Below are 22624 nucleotides of genomic sequence, written 5' to 3'. Positions count from 1 at the left end.
CTTAATGATACAAGTTTAAGCATAGAATCAACTGGTGATTGATTTTTTGAACTACATTCTATACTTCAAGAATTTTGACACGTCAATTTTCTTTTGTTATGCATTACTATATCACTATCCGATTTTCTTTTTAAACTGCTTGCTTCATTTGAAAAAATTATTTTATCATCGACTGGAAATATACGGGGAACAACATAGGATTTAATATATTTAAGCATTTTAACATCTCGAGTTATAGAATATTTCAGCCAGTTTTTCATATCATCACAAACCTGAAACAGAATTTAACAACGGAAAAATTATTGATCTCGATGCTAATTTTGATGATTTAAAATTTCTATTGGTACTTTTTTAAAATGGAAAGTTATTACCACGAGATTTATTCTCACAAGCGGTAAGGCGGTCTCTAAGTCAATTTCCAGAAAACAGGCTAGTTTAATATTATTATGTTAACACAAAAAACTTATTTCTTTTTGTATTTTTATCATTTCTGCTTGGAGAATCATAATTATATTATTATTAATTATTATGTAAAAGTTTTGACTATCACTACAACGTCAATGACCGAATTTTTAAAACAATTAATATAATTTGAAAGGCTTAAATTCTTAAAACCGATTTTCCCGAATCATTTTGCTGCTTTGGTAAGTAAACCTCCTAGGAATAACCTTTAATTAAAAAACTACAAATCGAAAATGAGAATCTTTGAAACTTGTAAACGTCAAACCAGAAACATAGTTATGACAAGATTATTAAAATTTAAGTTTAAAATGCTAATCAATTTCAGTATAAAATTTGTAATTCCTTTACCTTGAAGTGATCTTCACAGCAAAAAATGTTCCTAGAAACTTTGGTTTTAGCTCTTCCAACAGCCAAAGCCCATTTTTCTCGCAAACTTTCGTTTTTGCGCAATCTAAAAAATAATTTTTCCGGATAATTCTTACTGTGGGTTTTACTTGTGGACACAATAGTATATTCTCTATCGAAGGCATAAAGAAGGTTTTTTTGAAGAGTGTAAGCTTGCCAAAATAGCCGTACGCCCTTGATACACGCGATAATTTTTGTCCTACCCTGCTTGAAAACCAACATGTAAAGCAGATAAAGGATGTTTGATATTCTTGACCATTTTAAATTATAAGTTACATGAAGAAATAGCGTAATTAGCGGAAAGTAGACTGTGGGATCCAGAGACGCAATTTTGTCAAAGATAAATATAATTTTCTGCATATTCTTACTTGCGTGATGCAGTGTCTCTGTAACGGGCGTACATTTTAATGTATCTGACGTAAAGATTCATATGACGGGCGTAAAGTTTCATGTCGGCACGGCGGTGTAGTGCGCATATGCAAACCTCACTGGACTGGAAGCGACCACATTACGCTTGCTTCACAAGCATGCAATGGCACGTTCTCAAGAGGGGTCGGACAAAAAATATTTTTTGTACTTGTGTTCTACTTGATCCATTTTTATTCTTTGATTCAAGGATACATTTAAGTATATACCTATATACACAAACAAAGTAAATATAATTTAGTATACTTTTTACAAATTATAACATTATATCGATTTATGTACTATAACATAAGAACATTCAAAACAAAAAATTTTGTATAAAAAATTAATTAGGAAAGGACTTAAGGGCATGTTCTGCAGTGATCACGTGACCAAACCAGTCCTCGTTTATGAACATTTTTTTTTGGTGTTCACCATGTCCAGATGCAATGATATTTCGCTCTCAAAATTTGGAATTTATGAAATAAGACAATGAATTGCGTTTGTATATTTAGTTCAAGTAATAATTTCAAATAAAATTATCCGAGAAAAAATAAATTTGCAAAATTATTTTCATTTTTGTTGGTGCTGACTGCGTCAAGACAGATTGAGATATGCTGTTGGGAATCTTACAGATTCAATAAAAAGCATTAAAGAAGTTTGAATAGATCAATATGTTTATTATTTCAAATAAAGTTTATTTATAAAGTGATGAAATAGGATATTACCTCTCCAATTGTAGCACTTTGCAGTTAATATTTGGTTTGATGCATTTAAGAATTTTTGATTTGCCTGTGTTAAGCACTGACACCAACTTTGGACTAAATCGTCTAAACATTCTGAAAAATTAATATACAGTCGGTTAAAAAAGAGCGTGGTCACGATTACTAGCGATCGGTAAATGCGAATGCTGTAATTTTTTTCATATACAGGTCAGTATAGTCCTTCATGCTTTATGAAAGAGAATCAGCTGACTGTTCTTTTTAATACGAACCAAGAATTTTCCCAAAATGAGTGCCGCATGACGATGACTTCCCAAATCGCGGTTCTGTACAAAGTATGCCTCGAAGATGTCAATCCATTGTTGATACTGAAGTTGATTGGACCTGCTATAAATGTATTTGCATCAGTTTTCGATCAAATAAAACAATATTTGAAAGAATTTTCATATTGAGTCTTTTCATTTTCCCACAACAGTGACCACGCTCTTATTTAACCGACTGTAAACAATAAAAGTCACACATTCGTTACAAATCAACAAATAGGTATCTGCATACACGAAACCTGTCATTATTTTGGGACTATTTTTAACGATTTCTAGCAGAGAAAAAAAGAAACTTTCAACGTCGATAAAGTCGAGATAACGTAAACAAGTTCGGTTATCAGAAGTTTTTATAGAATAAAGAAGATAGATTTTCAACCAAACATGGTATAGTTAAATTTTGAGTTAAAAAATTAATTTACAATAGTTAACTTACAAAATCTTCAAAAATATACAGTTCTTTTCAAACTTTTCGAAATCTTCTCAAGATATAAACTCATTTTCCATATTTTTATGTGCTTTGTTCTAGGCTCTAGGCTCTTTTTATACGCATTGCTCTAGGCAATGAGATCTTGGGATTCAGCCAAACGGATAATGTCTGTCGATCTCCTGTGGTTAAGAATATTCTAATATGAGTTAAAACAGCATTGTAAAATAATAAAAATTAGATTATAGCAGTACTGTCAGCCTATTGACATGACAGCAGTTTTTACTAAAAGGTAGCAAAAATCTTTACGCTCGACATTTTCTGATACCTGTTGTAAAATGCTGCACTGTAACGGCCTTTATATCACATGTCACACGCTAAGAATATTCTTATCTGCAATATTGCCGACATACATATTGGTTTTTAAAGTATGCAAAATTACAAGAAAGGTATATGTGTGATTTCATTACAACAATTCCACAACAATTTTTTAATTGGTCTGTTATATTGTACTTTAATATTTTTGAGGTTAGATTCGATTTTTTTAATCGAATCGAAAATTGTAGTTTTACATTTTGGCAAACAATTAAAATCGTTCTATTTACCTGATTCATTTCGAGGGGGGATTGACCATGGTCCGATTGCATCGCAGAGCATCGGTTTAACACGCTCTAAATTATATTATTAGATTATAATTTTTTTTTTGATCTCCCAACTCTGTGCCTTGCCACATACAATCTATTTACATTTATTGACCATTTCCCAAATTATTTCCTATTTCTTTTAACTGTATTTTATAAATGTGGACGCACCGAGACGAATTTTTTTGGTGCCTCAAAATACAAACTGACCCTAACGATAGCCGCAAAACAATAAGACCTCATGTCTGATGTAATAAATGTTTAGGGCGTAGGTTCCTAGTTAGAAAATCGTAATACTTTCAAAACCTCTATAACGGATACTCACGGTGAACGACTTTCTGTCCGCTTCGGAGAGGTATTCGCCCCAGAGAGGTTTCCGACCCAGAGAGTGAGTAGCTGAACAGTAATATATTTACATGAACTTACATATTATGTATATGCGATATTCTTATTATCTATTAAAAATTAATAAATTAGTATATAAAATAAATGAGGAAATAAATAAAAAAATAAAATGAAGTGACGATACAATTACGATTACCTCCTCCCCTATGTCTACCACCAAGCTGATGAGTCAGATTCTACTGGAACTGTCTGTCTCTTAGAGGTAGATTCATATCTCGGGGGGTCAACAAAAGTGTCCGTATCCGTTATAGAACGTGTCCGTTAGGGAGAGGAAGCTTAACATGGCAATTCCAATACCTTGCAGCGGGGAATCCTGTAAAGTGCCCATAAACAGAGGTGTTCGCTCTGTACAGGTGTCCGTAGATAGAGGCTTCACTGTGATAACAGGAACGAAGAGCAAATTAGTGGCCAGAAGCCAGACAGGAGAATCCTTTGAGTGGCCTTACAGTTTTATCACTTTAACATAACTTTGTAAAAAATTTTAATAACATTTTATTGAACTGAAAAATGACTCAACAACAAAACAAAAATAAGTATATTCTGATTTTGCCTGGGCTATACGAATTTCCAGTCGCCCGTGTGCATTTAAACAGTCGCTTCTTTTGGACCGTTCTAACATATGTACGATTTGAAAATGTATTAATAAATGTACTTACTGTTTTCCTTCAACATATTACTGACACTTAATCCAAATATCACAACAAGAGAGTTTTTTTTCACATAAACCTTAATGAATAAAGCTATCAAATAAAAGAGGTCAGTATTGACAGCAGACCGAGGCCTAGAATCTTAATCATAAATTTCTTTAGTTTCCATCGGGCCCAAATCGTTACATTGATAATTATGAGAACCTCTGAGTCACGTGACACCGACGTGATACCAATCTGAATAAGTGTTTTACCATCTTTAATGTACTAAAAAATTATTTAATATAATACTGCAAAACAGCCCTATTGGATATGTCAATATGAGGCACCAAGGAACATTTTTTACCAAACTTCTTTAATTAGAAAGGAAATTATTTTTGGAAAAAAAAACCTCAGAGTATATAAGAGTTCCACAGTGCTCATCTCATTTCATGTAGACAGGGGTGTGACGAAAAAAAATATCTGTAAGTTAGGAATTGGGTCACGTGACTCATGTTTAACATATCCTTAAGAAGGTAATTTTAATTACCTCAGAAACCCTTATTCTCTCTTAGGCTCTGACATTTCCTGTAATTTCTTCTCAATTTTCTCCTTTTTCCAATCTTTTTATCAGCTTTTATTTGCGATCAGACATATTTGTACAAATAAAGGCATTCGTCTTATAAAGAAGTAACTTATGAAGATATAAGAGGAAAAAGCATAAAGTATAGGAAAAGTTACAATAGTAACTCTTTACCTCTGATACCCCACCCACTGTAGAACTTGTTTGCCCTGTCCTAATATCTACATCTGTTCCCTTCTATATAATTTTAAAAAATCCCGACTATATGGGTATATGTGAAGAAATGTTTAAGAATGAAACCTCGTGCGAACATTTGAGAATGAATCATTTGTAAAAAATTCTACTAAAAAGAATAAAAAATCCTTCTGAAAAGGGTGCTTGCAGAACCGACAATACAATAATTATAATATGATTAGAAATAAAAGCCAGGGATATAAACATTAAAACGTCTTTTTCATATTATATGAGTATTCAATATTTACACCTCTCACGTTTAATGTTAGTCACATTATAATGATCATATTACAATAAAAAGAAAGCGCTTCGTGAACATTGTAGTTTACTTCTTCAGGGACACATTAAATCCACGAGGATCCCCATTATTAACATAAGTTCGCGCTAATTTAAGATTTAAATTATTATGTTTTCAACTTCAAAGTTGACACGTCTCATCTCAATCAGAAAATAGGTGAAGTTCACACAAAATTAGCAAATAGTAAAGGGTTCACTTAAATTATTTCTGTGCCTAATTTACATCGGTCCCCCCCCCCCCCCCCTTCATGACGTTCGACAGAGGTAGGGTTTTAAACTACATTATTTTTGTGACTAAATAACAGGGGTGTCTTTCTGTACTCTCACTAATTTTTCCTTGGCTTCAAATTTCACCGAATGGTAGAAGCTGCGAATATGATCAGCAATATGATTGCAGGAAATGTAACTTCCCCCAAATGTAGCTTGGCACATATTTGACTTACCGCCTTTTTGCCATTATGTAATATTGCGAAAAATCTATGGTCAGATTTTTTTTAAGTTGTTAATTTTTTTACGAGGTTCATGATGCAAAACTAATTGTAGGTGGTAACAAGCAGCCAAATATTATACCCCTTGTCAATTAGGATATGAATTTCAATCAAAGAAATTTCGTGAATAAGTATAAAGTGCTATTTATATCTTGCAAACATCACGACGTGCATTTTTAAAACTTTTTAATAAACATTTAGCGCTCATTACTCGCAAAAACTTCATAAATCGCGTCTTCTCTGGCTACCAGTAACAAATTAAGGTTAGGTTTATTATAGTTCACCATATATTCCTCTGTATGTATAATTTCCACAAACAGTATAAATCACCTTCGTATATAAGCAGTAAGTATGTATTTAAACAATCGCATACTAATAAAAGCCATACTCAATTTCGTCTCTCGTCGACAGAGGGTCCAGCACTCAGCTCGGTACTGTCATCTACCATTAGTTTTGCAACACAAGCACCATCTAATAAACACAAAATTTGAAAAAATTGTTAATTTTAAGAAACGGATGCAATAATAACACGTGAGCTATTCAAAATTATTCGGCAACAAGGTATGGAAAGGAGAAGGGTTGCCGAAGGAATAGAAGACAGGGCGGATAGTCCCGTTAATTAAGAAAAGAGACGGTAAAAGGGTGAAGGAATATATAGGTATTACGCTCATGTCGGTGGAATATACAATATATGAGAAAGCGCTTAGAAGGAGGTTGGGGAGACAGGTAAAAGAAAAGGAAAATAATATAACACACAACCAAACAGGTTTTACAAAAGGGATGGGAAACACAGATAACATCTACGTGCTCAACTATCTAGTCAATAGATCAATTAACAGGATCCTGTTATGAGTAGGTATAAAAAAGAGAGGAGTGCAAAAATGTTTGATACAGAGAATAAAAGAAATATTCGTGGAAACTAAGTTAAGGATGAATACAGAAGAAAAGAAAGGAGAGGAATTCTGGAAAGGAAGGGGACTCAGATAAGGGTGCTCGTTGAGTCCACTTCTATTTTTTGTTCTTCTGGCTGACTTATATGAGAAGGAGAGGAAAGGGAAAGGAGGAACAGTCTGGAGGCAGTCTGTTCATAAGCGTATGCAGATGATAAAGTGCTAGTAGCAGATGGTGAAAGAGGTATGAATCTGATGATGACAGTGTTCCAAGACTATGAGAGAGAAAAGGGTTTAACAGTGAATGTGAACAAGATTGAGATAATGTGTTTCAGAAATAGAATGGGCAGAGTACGAATGGAAAATAAATAGCGTGGTGGTGGAGTTGTTGTAGGCATTTTATTATCTAGGATTTTTATTTGAAACGAGAGGAGAAAGCGAGCTGCAGACGAGAAAGAGATTATAATGCGAGAGTAAAGTAATGAGACAAGTATGGGTTATAAGAAAAATAATGTTCATGAACGACTGGAAGATGAGTGTCGATTTTTATGTCTTGGTAGGGTCAGTGTGAAGCTATTGAGTGGAAATTTTGGCATGGAAAAAGCATAAGAGAGTGTAAAGTCTTCATGAGAGATTTTTAGAATGGGTAATGGGACAGAGTTAAAGCTGCCCAGGTTATATACTGTGAGGAGCAATTAGGGCGAGGAAAAATGGTTGTAAGGCAAGTGAAAAAACCCTAAAATTTCGGAGAGAAACTAAGAAGGGGAGCAAAATTGCACAAGCATGTGCCCAGGAGGTTATGGATAAAGAGAGGAGGGGTAACGTGGGGCTTCAAAAAGTGAGGATAAGAGATATGAAATGAGGTTTGAGTGTGCTATACAAGTGAGACTTAGAGAGCGGGAAGAAATAGAGGAAGAGATGATGGCAAGGGGAGGATATATGGGAAAAAATCACAGATTAAAGGTACATCAGCTGATATACAATGGTTGAGAGGAAGGGAGAACCAGAGTACCTGAAAAAGATTTAAAAAGAGAGCAAATGTAGAGTCGTGAGATTCAGAACGAAATAGGGTGTAAGAGCATGTAGACCTTGGATAAATGAAGAAGATAATGTGTAGAGTATGTGGGCATGATCAGGAAACACGGTTGCATGCTTTAGAAGGTGTACAGGTGACGAATAGGGGGGTGGGTATCGAAGTGAGTCTGAAATGGATTCTCAGTGAAAATGGTCAGGGGGTTGAAAGGATGAAGAAGCTGGAAGATCTGAGAGGGAACTGCTTTCACAAGGTAGGTGAAAAAGGCCAAACAGTAATTCTTAAAGTCGTAATAAACTATTGAAATAACACATAATGTGGTTATTATTTATTGCTATCCTACATGTTTGACCGTTTTCAGCCGTCTTCAGTCGTTGTTCTCATTCATACTTCTCGAGCCTTCTCATAGATAAGGACCACTTAATTATGTTAGTACGAGGGCTCCTTTGCTACCAGCTCGTCTTCCTTTCACTTTGATCTGTTTTCTCCCGTACACTTATTTTCAGTCCTAAGGCTGGTTTCTTCGTTCCACGTCACATATTATTTTGTATCTTTCAAATAGAAATCATTGCCTTTCAGAAGCCAGATAGCACATAAGTGATCGGAAAAAGCTTGTCTGAATCTTCCAAAGTAAGGTTGAAAAACGTTCATCCCAAGTTTCAGAAGAGCTTTCCGGAAAAAAAATGTACGCCATGTGGTAATATCAACATTGTTATGTAATGCGCAATACATTTTAATGCGTATGTGATATGCTGCAAAGTAGTTTTGCTCTAGATATTGCATGATGCACGTAGAGCTGCAGTAATTTTATCTGTTTATCTAGATTGCCGCCTTATGTGTATACAAAAGCATATCATATGTTGTACTAAAAAAAAGTAAAAGATTTCTCTGTAATATATTCGCAAATATTCTCTGAATATTGATGGTCGAGCTTTCAACAAGCTTCCCATATAAATGTCACTCAATTCTTCATTTCAAAAATCTTGAATTTTTTGACAGTGTAAAATAAGCTACACTGTATTTATTTTAACATAAGACCCATTTAAAGATATCATTTTTATTTTCTCATGTACACTGTACAATAATTAAGATATTCTTATGAAAAAAACAAAACATTCAAACCGTGTTGGTACAAAGTATCTGTAAGCACTCTCTAAATGGAAAAACGTTAATACTCCTAGAAGTTTAGAAGTATAAGAAAATAACGTATGCATTTGTGCATATGTCATGAACCTTTCACTTTCATGCACCTCAAAGATATTTAAGTAATTCCACTAAATTAAAAAGGACATTTTATTTCGAGGTATATATTATAGTTTAAAGTATATGGTAAAAAATGGTGTCAAGAGATTAACATTCTAGATGATAAGTAATGGAAATTTGAATGTTTGATTTTTAATAAACTCAACTTGTCTTTACTTACGTACATTTTCTAATGCTTTTTATGCTTCAAAATTATGACTATACAATATCAGGTAATAAAAGATAGTATTTATTTTAAGCTAATTGAATCAGAATCATGCTTATTTAATAAAAACTGTATTTCATTCAATCTAAACTTGCAAACTTTGATAAACTATTGGAAGTTAAAATATAAGTAATAATAAATGGGAAAAGATTAGCAGAACATTTCTTGTAAAAATTACGCAAAACTTAATTGCTTTATTTTCTTTACTTTACTTAAATTTACTTAATTTTATTTTTATTTTCAAATGTTCGTCTCAAAGACAGTGGAATAACTGGTCGTCAAACGGACAGCCGGTAGAGAATCTAACACACTTTACATGTACTTGATTTTAGGATTCTAACATGATTTTAATATAAAAACGCGTAATTCACCTACAAAGTAAAAAACTTGATCAAAAGGAAATCCCGGAGAATTACCTTTGTGAAAGGTCCGGATAAAAATCCATTCCGAACCAATTTGCAGTCCGCCCGTCAACAAAATTTCAATCCAAATCCACCTTACGATCCTTATGAATCTGGGTTCCTAATTCGAAAGAATCAAAAACCACCTTTCAATCTGTGTGCCCATTGCTCCAAGCAGAATCAATCTGACAAGGAGATCATTAGGTAGTTTTTTTTCAATTGATACTCTCCTCAATGAAAGGTACCTAATAGAGGTTTTCTGGGTAAAAGAGAAAAAAACGTTGTTTTGCGCCATTTTTGAGAAAAATTCATTTAATGAATTACAAATGGATGATCACAGAACCGGCGTAAAGATATGTACAAGCGTCGGTATCTCACCTTGTAGAGCGCTTGGATGCTAGTCGGAACGTTGCGCATTCCAAGCTCCCAAGATGTGCTTGCAAACATTAATTTCGTATGATTAAATTCAGCTACGCGAATTCGAAATCAATTCCGACTCTATTAATCGTCTGCGGCTATTGGAGAACCATGTATCTGGCTTACAACATCCAGCTAACATGTGAGTGCTTATACGGGCCACGACTGTAACAGTTGTAATAGCATGCATCTGACCTGAATGGTCAAGTGGTATTCGAGCGCACATGCGTGCCATGGCTATGCCGTTCTGAGTAGCATGAATCTGATCTGGACAGTTGGATTCTATTGGAAAGCGTCATCGAGGCCAGGATTATGACATTGAATAACATACACCTGGCCGGACGCGGCCAGGTGTATGTTTTTTACTTTGTAGATGAATTACACGTATTTATATTAAAATCAAGTTAAATCCGAAAATTAAATACATGTGAAGTATGTTACAAGGTTGGGTCGAGATTGTTGATCCTTTCCACATAATGTTGTGGAGTTTATAGTTTTAAATATCTGTAGATTAAAGTATAATAAAAACTATACAATTTTACTGTGACATTAGGTAGCCTAAGATTAATACCATGCTTGCCCAAGCGGAAATTGGGATCTGAAGAACTCGAATAAGCCACCTGGTGACAGAATCAGAAAGCTCTGAGTATAGGTAAATTTTGACGGGAAGTATAGGCGAATATACGAAAATAATTTTTCTGAGGGTTTTACAATGTTTTTTACAGTGAAACCGGGAAAAAATAAAAAGTGATACAAATTTACAAATAAAATAAATCAAACTTTATCAATAGAGTTTTCGCCACGAAAATTGAAGAGCAAAGTGTTTCGTTGTATGTTTGGTTGCTCTTCTACTACTCGAAAGCATGAAACTGTTCGGTTTTTCTAAAATGTAAATAAACTCCTGTTTAAAAAAAAATATGAAAAATCTTATAGTACATTTACAGCATTTACTGATAGTATGACCAGCCTTGGATTTATACCAGGTGCTCTCGGTGCCCAGACACAGGGCGGCAGATTTCAGGAGGCGGCAAAATTCGAAAGAATTTTTGAACGTTATAGTAAATTGTTCTAAAGGCGAAAGAGAACCATGATACATTAGAAACTATAAATATGCAAAATTCCGATCACTGCAGCTTTTCAATGCTAATTATCTACAACTATTTAAATTTCCGACAGATTTTCGAAAATAATTCAAAGTAATTAGAAAGTTGATAATTCGAAAATTAATGACTTTAAAATAATTAAAAGTGATTCGAAAGTTTTCAACATAGTAATTTCTTCTTCGTTGTTACCATACCTAATTCCAATTCGAATCTCGCGCCTTGGTATGAGAAGAACAGCTGTGTTTGCAACGCCCTCTTATTCTATCCCAAAAACTGTTTAAAATTGAATTGAAAAGCAATTTCTGAAATTCTAATAAATAATTATTTGAAAAGGCACAATAATGTATACAAATGGTTTGATTTCAGGCAAGAGAAAAATGTATAACACTATACATTCTCCTTGTTCTCCTTGTGCAGGTCATTCAGTGAATTTGGTTGGGGTCCACGCAGGAGAAAGTACTCCTGAAGCAGCTCTATTTTTCAGTACAGTTCGAGCATTGTAAAATTTTTTCACTGCATCTACACAGAGCTGGGAATTCTACAAATTCATGCTGGAACAAAAATTGCTCTGAAATCTTTGTCTGTCACAAGGTGGTCAGCTCGTCAGGAAGCAGTTGAGGTACTTCATAAACACTATGACAAAATCATTGAAACTTTAATCATCATTGAAGAAGATGCCATTGATAATGCGATCACAAGGCAAGAAGCGAGAGATCTTCGAATTCAACTCGAGCGACACGAAACAACATTCATGCAGATTCTTTGGCATTTTTTACTTTCGAATTCTTTCGAAATTTTTTTTGAAATCAACATAGCAGACGTGATTGTTGATTATCGTGGACGAATCAAAGTGGTAGCTGATACACGAATGGAATTTGATGTTTACGCAAATAAAGCATTAGAAATCTCAGAAAGTCAAGAATATCAGACAACTGTATCAAGAAGAAGAAGACGAAAGTTACAGGATGATGAATCACGAGATGGAGAAATTCAATTATCAGGTAGAGATAATTTTCGAGTGAACACTTTCAACGACATTGTTGACAACCTCGAATCTGAATTGCAGAAAAGATGCCAAGCATATGAAAGGATCAACGAAACATTTTCAGTTATCACTAAATTCGGAAATCTCGATTCCAATGAAATTCGGAAAAGGTCGGAACATTTGAAAAAAATTTATCACTCATACCTTGAGTCATCATAGGATGTGGAATTGGTGCACTTTCACGCATATTGCTCTCAGAAAATTTTTTAACGTAATTCACCATCCGACCTTTTGAAACTTATAGACAAACGAGTTGTACAGTGAATTCCCAACCGTAGAGATTGTGTTTCGAATATTTATTACATTAGCTGCGACGAATTGTAGTGGGGGACGTTTATTTTCATGTTTGAAAAGAATCAAAAGCTACTTACGTTCAATTATGAGTGGAAATCGGCTAAACAGCCTAGCTATACTGTGTATTGAGCCGGATCTACTTGAACGCTTGGATTGTGAAGAATTGATAACTCAATTCGCGGAAAAAAGCCAGACGTGTTTGCATTTAAAATGATGTATCGAAACTCACTATTTGTCAGCAATTATCTGGTTCATTCATTAACATTTTTAAATGCAGATTTGAAGTTTTATGACAAATGATTTTGTTCATCAATTAAGTATGTAAGATTTTGTTTATAATGAGATGATACGAAAGGATTAACTACGTTTTACCTTGCTTAAACAATTATCCTGTTCATCATCTTTCAATTTTATTCACGAATAAACATGTACGTTATGTAATTATTCTCTCATAATCAAACAATTGACACATTTGGACCACGTTTTTTAAATATATTTTAGCTATGAATTATATATTAAACAAAACGAAGATTTTTAAAAACATTTCATATAGGTTCAAGATTACCGGGCAGCATTTTTAGTTGGAGTGCACAGGGCGGCATTTTTGGTAAATCAAGCACTGAGTATGAATCGAGAAATAAAACAGAATAAAGTAAAAAATCACGCAATTCAAACGGATTTTCAAGATTGTTCCACTGTCAATAAAAAAGATTAAAGAAAAAGTTATAATCATCAGCAAGTATTTATAATTTTTATTAGAAAGTGAATATTCATTTTCCACCTCTTTTCCGCAAACTAGAAGTTGTCCTGCATGTAAAATTCTTTCTCCTTCTACGAAGTTTCTACATGCCGGTGTAGATTTTGTGAAATCACAAATTCGAGCTATTGTTACTTCAATTTTTTAGATTTAAGACTAATTTTCAATGTTTTTACATGAGTCTTATGAGACATCTACCTACTTTCGCCGGCCACATTGCTTTTGCCGCTAATGGTGCCCTCAAGATTTCAGATCCCAATACGTACTGACCGATATCAACTGCCTACATGATTATATGAATTCTTCGAATTTGTGAAACTGAAACTTGCTATGACGGCAAACTTTAATAACTGACTGATTTAATATCAATTGTAAAAAAGAGATTTCAGGACGGTGCCTTACTTACAGTATAGAAGACAGCGTGCTTATGCTTGCTCGCCTACGGTGAATCAGAAATTAGCAATGGAGAATTTCGAAACATTGAGGGATGAAATTTTCACTGTTATTAATGAAGGATTCAGTTCTTCAAGAATTTCAATATATGCAACTCCGTTCCGCGCAACTAGATTTAATTGTTGGTGGAGAGTACAACTCCCACTGTTAGTTTTAAGAACTTATGAGTGAAATAACTGTTTAGTCGCAGGGTAACGTTTCAGTCACACCGCGTTGTCTCCGAGACTCCCTTCTATCTTCTCCGTGCAACAAGCTAACATTCTGGAATCCGTTTATCGATTCGCTTCCGAAATGATTCGAAACAGTCTGACATTTTTTACTATCTATGTTACTTTGAAATAAAAATTCTTTAGATTGATTCGATACCATGCAACTGTAGAGATTGGTTTTTTTAAAGAGTTCAATGGCTCGATTGTGGATTGGACAGTTTTGTTGAGGGTTTCATTTATGTTGAAAATTTATTGGTGAGTACTGTGCTCGCACTGTTTCATTTACGATCAGCCTGCGATGTTTTCCTCACAAGAGCATGTCAACTTTTTATGTTTGCGACTTGTGACCGTTATAAACTTAATTGATTTTTTATTCTTCTCATCGTCGCTGCCTGACTTTTACAACTCGCGTGCGATGATGTGGGAATGTCTCATCGATGGTTTCTTTCAGGTCACCAGGTTTATAATTCCTAATAAGGATTGTGATTGTTGTGACTTTGTCTTTGACGCTATTGTTCCACGCGGCCTTTTTTGTTTTTTCTGTCACTCGAGACATTGCAACCGCAGGTGTGAAGTGGTAGGGTTGCTGGTGTGGTACTTGTGGTAAATAATTCAGATTATAGTTTAATTCAATCAAGTAAAAATAATAATTAAAGTAACTTAGTAGGATCTCGAATAGTCCTTACAATATTGAGTGTTTTTCACCTTTGTAATTTTAGCATCTTTATTTCATTTACTCTAAACTGACAATACGTGTCGCCCTCACTGCACAATAAATTTCAGATTCAAAATAACGTACAGTTCACAAATAGTGACAGATCCGGAAACAAACATTTTTTTTTAAAAGCAACATGAATTTCAAAATACGCTATAACACCTGATTTTTCAATTAACTTTTTTTTTATAAACAAACGATTGTGAGGAATAAAGTGGCAATTTTTTCTACTTGATGTTTCCGGTGCTCGTTAATAATAGGAAAACTGTTGTAATGATCGCGTTGTAGCGTAAAATACAACGTTTCAAAAAAAAAACATCCCAAAATACAGTTTTTTTCAAATGTACTTCATAAATATGAATCATATCGAGAAAACAAATCGTAAGAAATATTGTTGATGATGCGAAAATACATATTTTATCTTGAAGAAGTTTTTTGACTACAGCAACCATTTTCGATAAATATGAAAAAATAGGTAAAAAGGTGATTTTTTTTATAATCACATCTGTTTTCAATCTTGCTTATTAAATAAGCCCTAGATGAATATGAAATAACATTCCCGTTCCATAAAATATCATAAAGGTCAGTTTTGAGTTATTATTTAAAATTTTCGTAAATTTATTTCCTAATATAATTTCACAAGTATTTCAAGTGTTCATGCAACTCTTCGCTAGTTATTCTTATTAACTACCTTGGACCGACCACAATAAGGTTGCTCTATTAAGAGTCTCACCCTACTGTTATCTCATCAACTTAGCCATGCGATTGTAATCTAATTAGGCTATCATTTTTATGTGAGTTTAAATTGAGATTTGGTTTTTAAAGAGAACATCGACTTTCTCGATTCTATGGTAGAACTGATGAAGCGATCTCTATATCCTTCGGTGACTGATCCGCTGTCTTCAGTAATAAGCTTCACTGTTCTTTCGAACGCTTGCGCATGACATGGAAATTCGTTTAAATCGACTAGTGTTTCGCCTTGTTGTTCAACCATAAATGTAAGCTCGTCTGATGTTAAATGTTCTAATAAGGGGGCTTTATCCCCCTCTATGAGATTGATATAAACTGTGGCCTGAAAATTTAATTTTGGCAGAACAAAATATCGCACAGCTGGCTTAGCTTTTTGCTTTTTCAGCCTCCCGCGCTTTCGAAATCCAGAAGTTCCTATCTCTGGTACTGTTTTCGGCTTAGCAGTTTCTATGACATTCAGAAAGAGATTTCAGACCTCCCGTCACACTTCCAGCCTTTTCTCAGTGACCATCGACAAAATAATATTTTACGGAAATCCAAAAAAGGCACTTTTTTATATTGGTTTATCTAATAATGCCTTTAATTTATCGGGTAAGAATTTGGTCAGTAGAATTAATTTAAACAAATTTTTGGCGCCATCTGAGATATAGTGATGCTCTTTAATCGTAATCATATTGGGGTGTATAGTCTGCTAAATAACACAACCAGTGCTATCAATTTTGCAAAAGGAACTTTATGAGAACCGTAGTCTCAAAAAGCGGTTAGCTGCAGTAAGAAATCTAGCATGGTTCAACAATCCTGGGTCAAGATCGAACAAACTTGCTAGGCATTTTCCTGCGATTATGGCCGTCTATATATCTGTCAATTACCGTTGATCAGTATTTAAAACTGATTCAACACTCAAGACTTCGATTAGGTCCTTCTCTATGTCTTCATATCGTATATTCTGAAAATCACAAACAGGAAATTTTCCAAAAATTTGTTGTGATTTCCCTATAGGCCACGAACATGATACCAGGTCCGAAGTTTTACCATCCACACTTTTGAAGAGATGACGAAAAAGAACCTTACTATCATGTCATAAGGACGATTCCATGCTACTACCCAGTATTCACAGTAGTACCGTCGCAGCCAATCACTCGAAAATTTTTAAGATCGAATGTAGGCCCATCTGAATCAGTTATAATTAAGGATTCATATATTGAATGCGAAATACCTGCAGCGTCCGAGGACTTACGTGTGACATAAACGATATATTGTGAATCAGGCTCTTGAACAAGTGCGATAGGTTCCTGTGGGTTACGTGTGGTCTTATCAGATCCAGCTTTCACTTTAGTTTGAATTTTACGACCATCATAATATAGCCCTTCGTACTCATATTAATGCAGGTTTCGCATAAATATTTTTTATTCACGTGGCGAAAGACGAGGCACCATGCGTTCATACTTCACGTTCGAAACCAAATCTTATAACATTTTATAGAATGGGAATGTTATTTAATACATGTCTAGGGGTTCTTTAATAAGAAAGCTTAAAAATATATACTATTAAAAAAAATAAATTTGACCTTTTTCCACCTATTTTCTCATTTTTCTCGAAAATGGTTGCTTCAATAAAAAAACTTTCTTAACATATTCATTTTTAACGTAAATAGGAAAATAATGGTACACCAGGCCAGGTATGCACAAACTTCTCTTATGATTATTTTCGTTAATAGGTATTATGAACAAATTTACGGAATTTCCCTTATCAAGTAGCAAGTCAGTTAAGAGAACACTTTGACTTGTTATTAATTCACACAGCCACGCTCATAAGATTGGAAAAAAAATTTTTACAAAATAGGACTTATCTTAGACATTCCAAAACATGGCTTGGGGACTTCGAACGTGAAAAAATACAGCAATAAGATTTGTTCGAGATACTAGATTGACTTCCAAATTACAGGTACCAACAAGCAGTTGATTCAAAACTTCAGCATGATTTTTCAAGCAATGGCTTCCGAAGAGGTGATTATTACTGTTAACTTTGAATAGTATTGTCGAAAAGTAGCGAAAGCTATTACCTTCTGCGGTTGGTATTATATGCCAGCAACGGTTCACAAAATCCTTCTTCGCGGTGCAAAAATTATCGAATGATTCTTTCTATTGAAGAATTAACAGAAGAAGCTCCAGGAGCCTCCAATAAAATCTTCAAACATGCCAGACAATTTAACACTTTTAAATGTAGCAGAGAGGCTACTAATACAGATCTTGAAAGAAAAATGTTTATTTCGACTGATCCAAATATAGTGTATCATAGACAAAAGTAGAAGGTAATTTTACGAGATCCTAAAGCTGCAACCTTATTAAAAGAATGAAAGTAATAAAAAACTAAAACTAAAAGGACTAAGATTAAAAAAAAAATTTCTCTTGAGAAAATGACCCAATCATGCATATTCTTATGTAATTTCTTAAAAGAAGAAATAAAATTATTTAACAAATTATTAATTTTTCTAAATTATCGTGAAGTTCCCAATTAAAAGGACTGACATTGAAAAAAGTGTTTTTCCTTCGACAGCTGAAAAAACAATACTAACTTAACTAACCTAAATGTTTAAGATTCTTTCTTGCCAACTGGTAACCCCTTCTACCTACACAATGTTCCTCGCGGTTCTTTGGATAGCCCCCCTTTTCCACAAATGTCAACCCCTTACCCGTTAAGCGGTTTGCCAAAGGGCTTGGGAGAAAGGAGTAGGGATGATATTCATTCGCGAGGAAGTGGAATATTAGTTACAATGGAAAATGCGATAGTAGTGCGGAGGAATTTCTTACACAAATTGAGGAATGTCGAAGGGGTAGTTCCTTGTCGGATAGGGATATTTTTAGAGCGTTACCGTTTTTGCTAAAACCACCTGCCCAACATTGGTATAGATTCCATAGGGATAAATGGGATATTTGGCAACAATTTACTATCGATTTTAGGTGTAGATATGGGGGAATGAACTTCCAAATGCGAGTCTGGAATGAGAGGCGAAAGAGGACACAAGGTCCAAACGAACCTATAGCCGACTACCTGCTAAACCTTCGCCTAATTTTTTAACATTAAGATCCTCCGATATCGGAATGGGAGCAGTTGCAGATGGCAATTAATAATTTACACCCTAAGTATTTAGAGGTCCTTCCTAAAACGGAATATCGTACTTATGAGGAATTGGAAGATGCTGGCAAAAAGTTCGAAGCATCCAAAATGATAAGTGAGGCCTATGTACCCCCTCTACCTACTCAGGATAGTGTTTAACCTGAATTTGTCTACCGTAACACCGTCGGAAAGTCGGAAGGGGTGGCTGCTACGGAGAATGAGCCTAATACCTCGAATTTAAATAATAATGGGACGAATTCAGATAGTTCAAATAACGACAGAAAGCGAAGTGGCAAAGGGCGTGATAAAAATAACGGTAACAAAACAGAAGATCGATCAACCGGAACCCCAAATAATAACTATTCTAACAGCACTCCAAGTAACACATGTACTGTAGTAGGTCCTCCCGACATTAATAAATCTATTGTACCACAAGCAGGTACTCCTCTTATTTTAAGCAGTTTCTCGCCTTATTTTAATCATGGGTTTTCCGTGCTTGCTCTAAACCTAAATAGGTTTTCTGCCACAGCTGTGGCACCCCCGGCCAAATTTCTACGAACTGTAGCGGATGTTCGGGACCCAGGTCGGGAAACGAATAGGGGTGGGTGACACTAGGGTCCGATCGCTCCCCCCTTTCGTTGTTAAGGCCCCTCAGATTTCGCTACATCCACTCAATACGGTATTGGATGAGCGGAGCTTGTTTATTACTGATAGTGTCGATGGCCGAACACTACGCGGACTCTTTGATCCAGGCTCATGCTGTACTTATATTGGTAAGCTGGCCTTGGAGAAATTTTCGAGTTTGCTAAAGAAATTAGCAGATCAACCACGTCCGGGTATTATGTACCCTAATGAAGTGATCGAGGAAACTTCTGGACAACCCATTTTGCCCCTTACGTTTTTAAGTTTAAGAAAATTTTTGCCGATTCGTTTCGCACCAACTTTTGATTGCGAAGTTTTATTTGGTCACGATCTTGCAGAATTGTTTGATTTCGGTGTTAGGTTTAAGCCCCGTATTTGGAGAATTGGCAATGGTATTTGGCGAACGTACCAGGGAAATGAAATTGGTTCTCAGGAAAACATAAACCTTAAAGAATTAGATAATCGTGCGGAGGATGTTGATGTTTCTCTGACTAACGAAGTCACTCAGGCCTGTGCAGGCATAAAGGAGTTAAAGCCTTCCGAGGCCAAATATTTAGAAGATTTTCTTGAAAGAAAAATTCCTCCTATGCCAGTAATGCTGCCTGCGACACATCTGGTGAAACACCATATCGACATTCAGGGACATTCCCCCATTAGGCAAACTTATCGACAACTATCTCCCAGGGTCCGTGAGTCCTTGAGAGAGTCTTTACAGAAGCTAGAGGCTGAAGGGATAATATGCCCTAGTAAAAGCGAATGGTGTAACCCAGTTGTGATGATAAGAAAGCCTGACGGCGACTATAGGCTCTGTATTGACTTCAGAAAATTAAATGAGGTCGCTAAGAAAGATGCCTACCTAATGAGAAACATTAACTCCATTTTAGACAAACTCTCTTCTGCCTGATATATCTCTAAAATCGACCTTAGTCAGGCATTCCATCAGATTCCGCTATCAGAGGAATGTAAGGAGTTCACTGCATTTCCGGTACCAGACAAGGGACTATACCACTATAACTGTATGCCTTTCGGGTTGTCGGGCGCTCCAGCAACGTTTCAGCGACTGCTGGACCGAATGATAACACACGAATTTGAGCCCCATGCATTTGCATACATGGATGACATTATTGTAGTCAGTGAAACCTTTGAGGAGCACATTTATTAGCTAGAAAATTGTCTTAAATGTGATCCTCGATGCTGGACTTGCGATCAATCCAGATAAGAGCGAATTCGGTTGTAGCCAGGTACATTATCTCGGATATTTAGTGGATAAAACAGGAATGCACCCCGACCCAGAGAAGACCGGGCCGATATCATCTTATGCGGCACCGACTACCTTGCGCAAGCTTCGACGATTTCTGGGTATGGCTTCGTAGTATAGGAGATTCATAAAGGATTTCGCTCGAATGGCAGAACCACTCCATCAATTACTAAAGAAAAATCAAAGGATTGAGTGGGGAGAAGACCAAGAAAAGGCCTTCCAAGAATTGAAATCCGCTTTGATCTCCGCTCCCACACAAATCCAAGAATGCTTAGCTGTGGTTTGGGCAGTAGAAAAATTCCGACCCTACTTAAAGGGCTAACGCTTTCAAGTGATTACTGATCACAGTAGTCTCCGATGGCTTTATAATTTGCGAGACCCAACTGGGAGACTGGGTAGATGGGCCCTTAAACTGCTGCAATATGACTTTGAAGTCAACCACAGAAAAGGTGCTTTCCATCACGTACCAGGCGCGTTGTCGCGTATGTACGAACCAGACTCAGAAACGGTATGCGCCATCGGCGGAACTGATGACTTGTAGTATAACCGTAGAAATAAGTTGGTCCAAGAGATGCCGAATCAGTTTCCAGATTGGAAGTTGGAAGGTGGCCGATTATACTGCCATCGACCTGACCATTTAACAGACCCATTGTTACCTGATTTGGAGGCATGGACGCTGGTCCTGCCATTGGAACTACGTGTTAAGGCGGTTAGTGAAGCACAAGATACTACGACATTTGGCCACTTAGGTGTGGATAAGACTTTTCAATGTCTTTCATTACTTTACTATTGGCTTGATATTTTTAATGACGTTGCCAAATACGTGCGAGCATGCCAGACGTCTCAGAAGATGAAGGTAGACCAGGCAGACCCAGTTGGTCTCATGGGTAAGCGGGTGATCGAGCAGCCTTGGTCGGTGGTAGCGGTCGACATTATGGGTCCGCTCCCACTTAGTCGCGCTGTTTATCACTACATCCTAGTTTTCCAGGATATGTTTATGAAATAGATCGAGGTAATTCCCCTTAGGAAGGCTAATGTCGCCAATGTCCAACGGGCTTTAAAGAAACGATCATTTTTAGGTGGGGAACTCCAGAAGTACTGTTCACGGATAACGGGACCGAGTTTGTGAACAAACTTATTGCAAAGGCTACGGCAGAAATGGGAATTAGACACTCGACCACCCCACCGTACCATGCGCAAGCTAATCCGGTTGAGAGCGTTAATTGAGTGCTAAAAACTATGATATCATCTTTCGTGGAGGGTGATCATCGTAGTTGGGATAAGCATCTTTCTGACTTTCGCTTTGCGTATAACAAGGCCGTTCATAGTTCTACTCATGTGTCGCCAGCGCTCTTAAATTACGGTAGAGAGCCTAGACTGGCAAAATCGTTAAGTAGACAGGAAGAAGGAGCCCTTGATATAGTTCCGTTAGCTGTAGAGGATTGGGAATGTAGAATAAAGCGATTGCCAGCCCTTAGGGTCTTAGTCGCACATCACCTAGACATAGCATCAGACCGTCAGGCTAAATATTACAACCGCCGTAGACGTGACATTCGCTACCAAGTAGGTGATATCGTGTGGCGTAGGACCCATACGTTATCGTCGGCCGTTAATTTTGTTGCGAAGAGGTCTCCAAAATTTTCAAGTCCGTTTAGGGTAATAAAACTCATTTGAAGCACTATTGGTCGATCGATCAGAGCTTGATTAGGGAGAATCCCTTTTCACAGCGAAAAGATAAGGAAGAAAATTTCGAAATATCGCACGGAGACGGTTCAGGAACTGCGGAGGCGACGAGGCCATCCCTGTCGCCTATATTTCCGAAGACCCAGAGCCATCGACCAAGCTCTTCTCTTGAGAATTCGAAGGGAGCCCATCGATCAGAGGGACCGGTTCCCGCCCTTCCCAGCGATACCGCAGGATCGCCGATACCGCCCGGTGACAGTACCGGAGTTGGAGGACCAGGAGCGCGGAACGGAGGAAAGCAGGAAGGACACCACAGGTCTGATACTTGATGTACAACCGGATCCGGGGATTCAACCGCAGCTTACCGTTCAACA

General features: G+C 36.2%; 1 protein-coding gene across 5 annotated transcripts in view; it reads right to left on the bottom strand.

The window, feature by feature from the left end:
- LOC117168799 (zinc finger protein 2 homolog) overlaps positions 1–22624 on the bottom strand; it is a 263897-nt gene that overhangs the window by 49756 nt on the left and 191517 nt on the right. The window contains exons 10-11 of one of the 5 annotated variants that reach the window (XM_033354620.1): positions 811–913; positions 162–272 (exon numbers count right to left, since the gene is read on the bottom strand). The exons of 3 other annotated variants lie outside the window; for them this stretch is intronic. In XM_033354620.1, coding sequence (XP_033210511.1) covers positions 857–913 — 57 coding nt within the window. In that variant the 3' untranslated portion in view covers positions 162–272; positions 811–856. Of the gene's footprint in view, positions 1–161; positions 273–810; positions 914–22624 lie in introns of those variants that run through there. One more of the 5 variants, XM_033354621.1, reaches the window with a different exon arrangement.

This window comes from Belonocnema kinseyi, chromosome 3 (assembly GCF_010883055.1).
Source record: "Belonocnema kinseyi isolate 2016_QV_RU_SX_M_011 chromosome 3, B_treatae_v1, whole genome shotgun sequence".
In the NCBI taxonomy this organism is placed as follows: Eukaryota; Metazoa; Arthropoda; class Insecta; order Hymenoptera; family Cynipidae; genus Belonocnema; species Belonocnema kinseyi.
The sequence above is the reverse complement of the archived record's forward strand: the minus strand, read 5'-3'. Positions and strand labels throughout refer to the sequence as shown.